Source organism: Buceros rhinoceros, unplaced genomic scaffold (genome assembly GCF_000710305.1).
Source record: "Buceros rhinoceros silvestris isolate BGI_N320 unplaced genomic scaffold, ASM71030v1 scaffold35316, whole genome shotgun sequence".
Taxonomy (NCBI): domain Eukaryota; kingdom Metazoa; phylum Chordata; class Aves; order Bucerotiformes; family Bucerotidae; genus Buceros; species Buceros rhinoceros.
This window is the reverse complement of record NW_010416349.1, coordinates 2538-2738: the sequence shown is the minus strand read 5'-3', so window position 1 is coordinate 2738 and position 201 is coordinate 2538. Positions and strand designations below refer to the sequence as shown.

At 65.7% G+C, this 201-nt stretch overlaps 1 protein-coding gene across 1 annotated transcript in view; it reads left to right on the top strand.

The window, feature by feature from the left end:
• Positions 1–201, top strand: part of LOC104494882 (serine/threonine-protein phosphatase 6 regulatory ankyrin repeat subunit C-like) — a gene marked incomplete at both ends in the record, with an annotated part of 5349 nt that overhangs the window by 2621 nt on the left and 2527 nt on the right. Inside the window, one exon of the mRNA XM_010137777.1 lies at positions 19–106. Within this exon, the coding sequence (XP_010136079.1) occupies positions 19–106 (88 nt within the window). The remainder of the gene's footprint in view (positions 1–18; positions 107–201) is intronic.

The window sequence follows — 201 nt, the reverse complement described above, 5'->3', positions numbered from 1 at the left end:
TGGCCTTTTGTCCCCCGCCTGCCAATGGGAACACCGATTCCCTGCACCTCCTGATAGACAGTGGGGAGCGGGCGGACATCACCGACGTCATGGACATCCACGGCCAGTGAGTTGGTCGGGCTGTTTGTGCTGGGATCGGCGAGGCCCTGGGTCCAGCCCTGCACTGGGGGAGCTGGATTGGGGCCGAGGGGGCGATGCTGG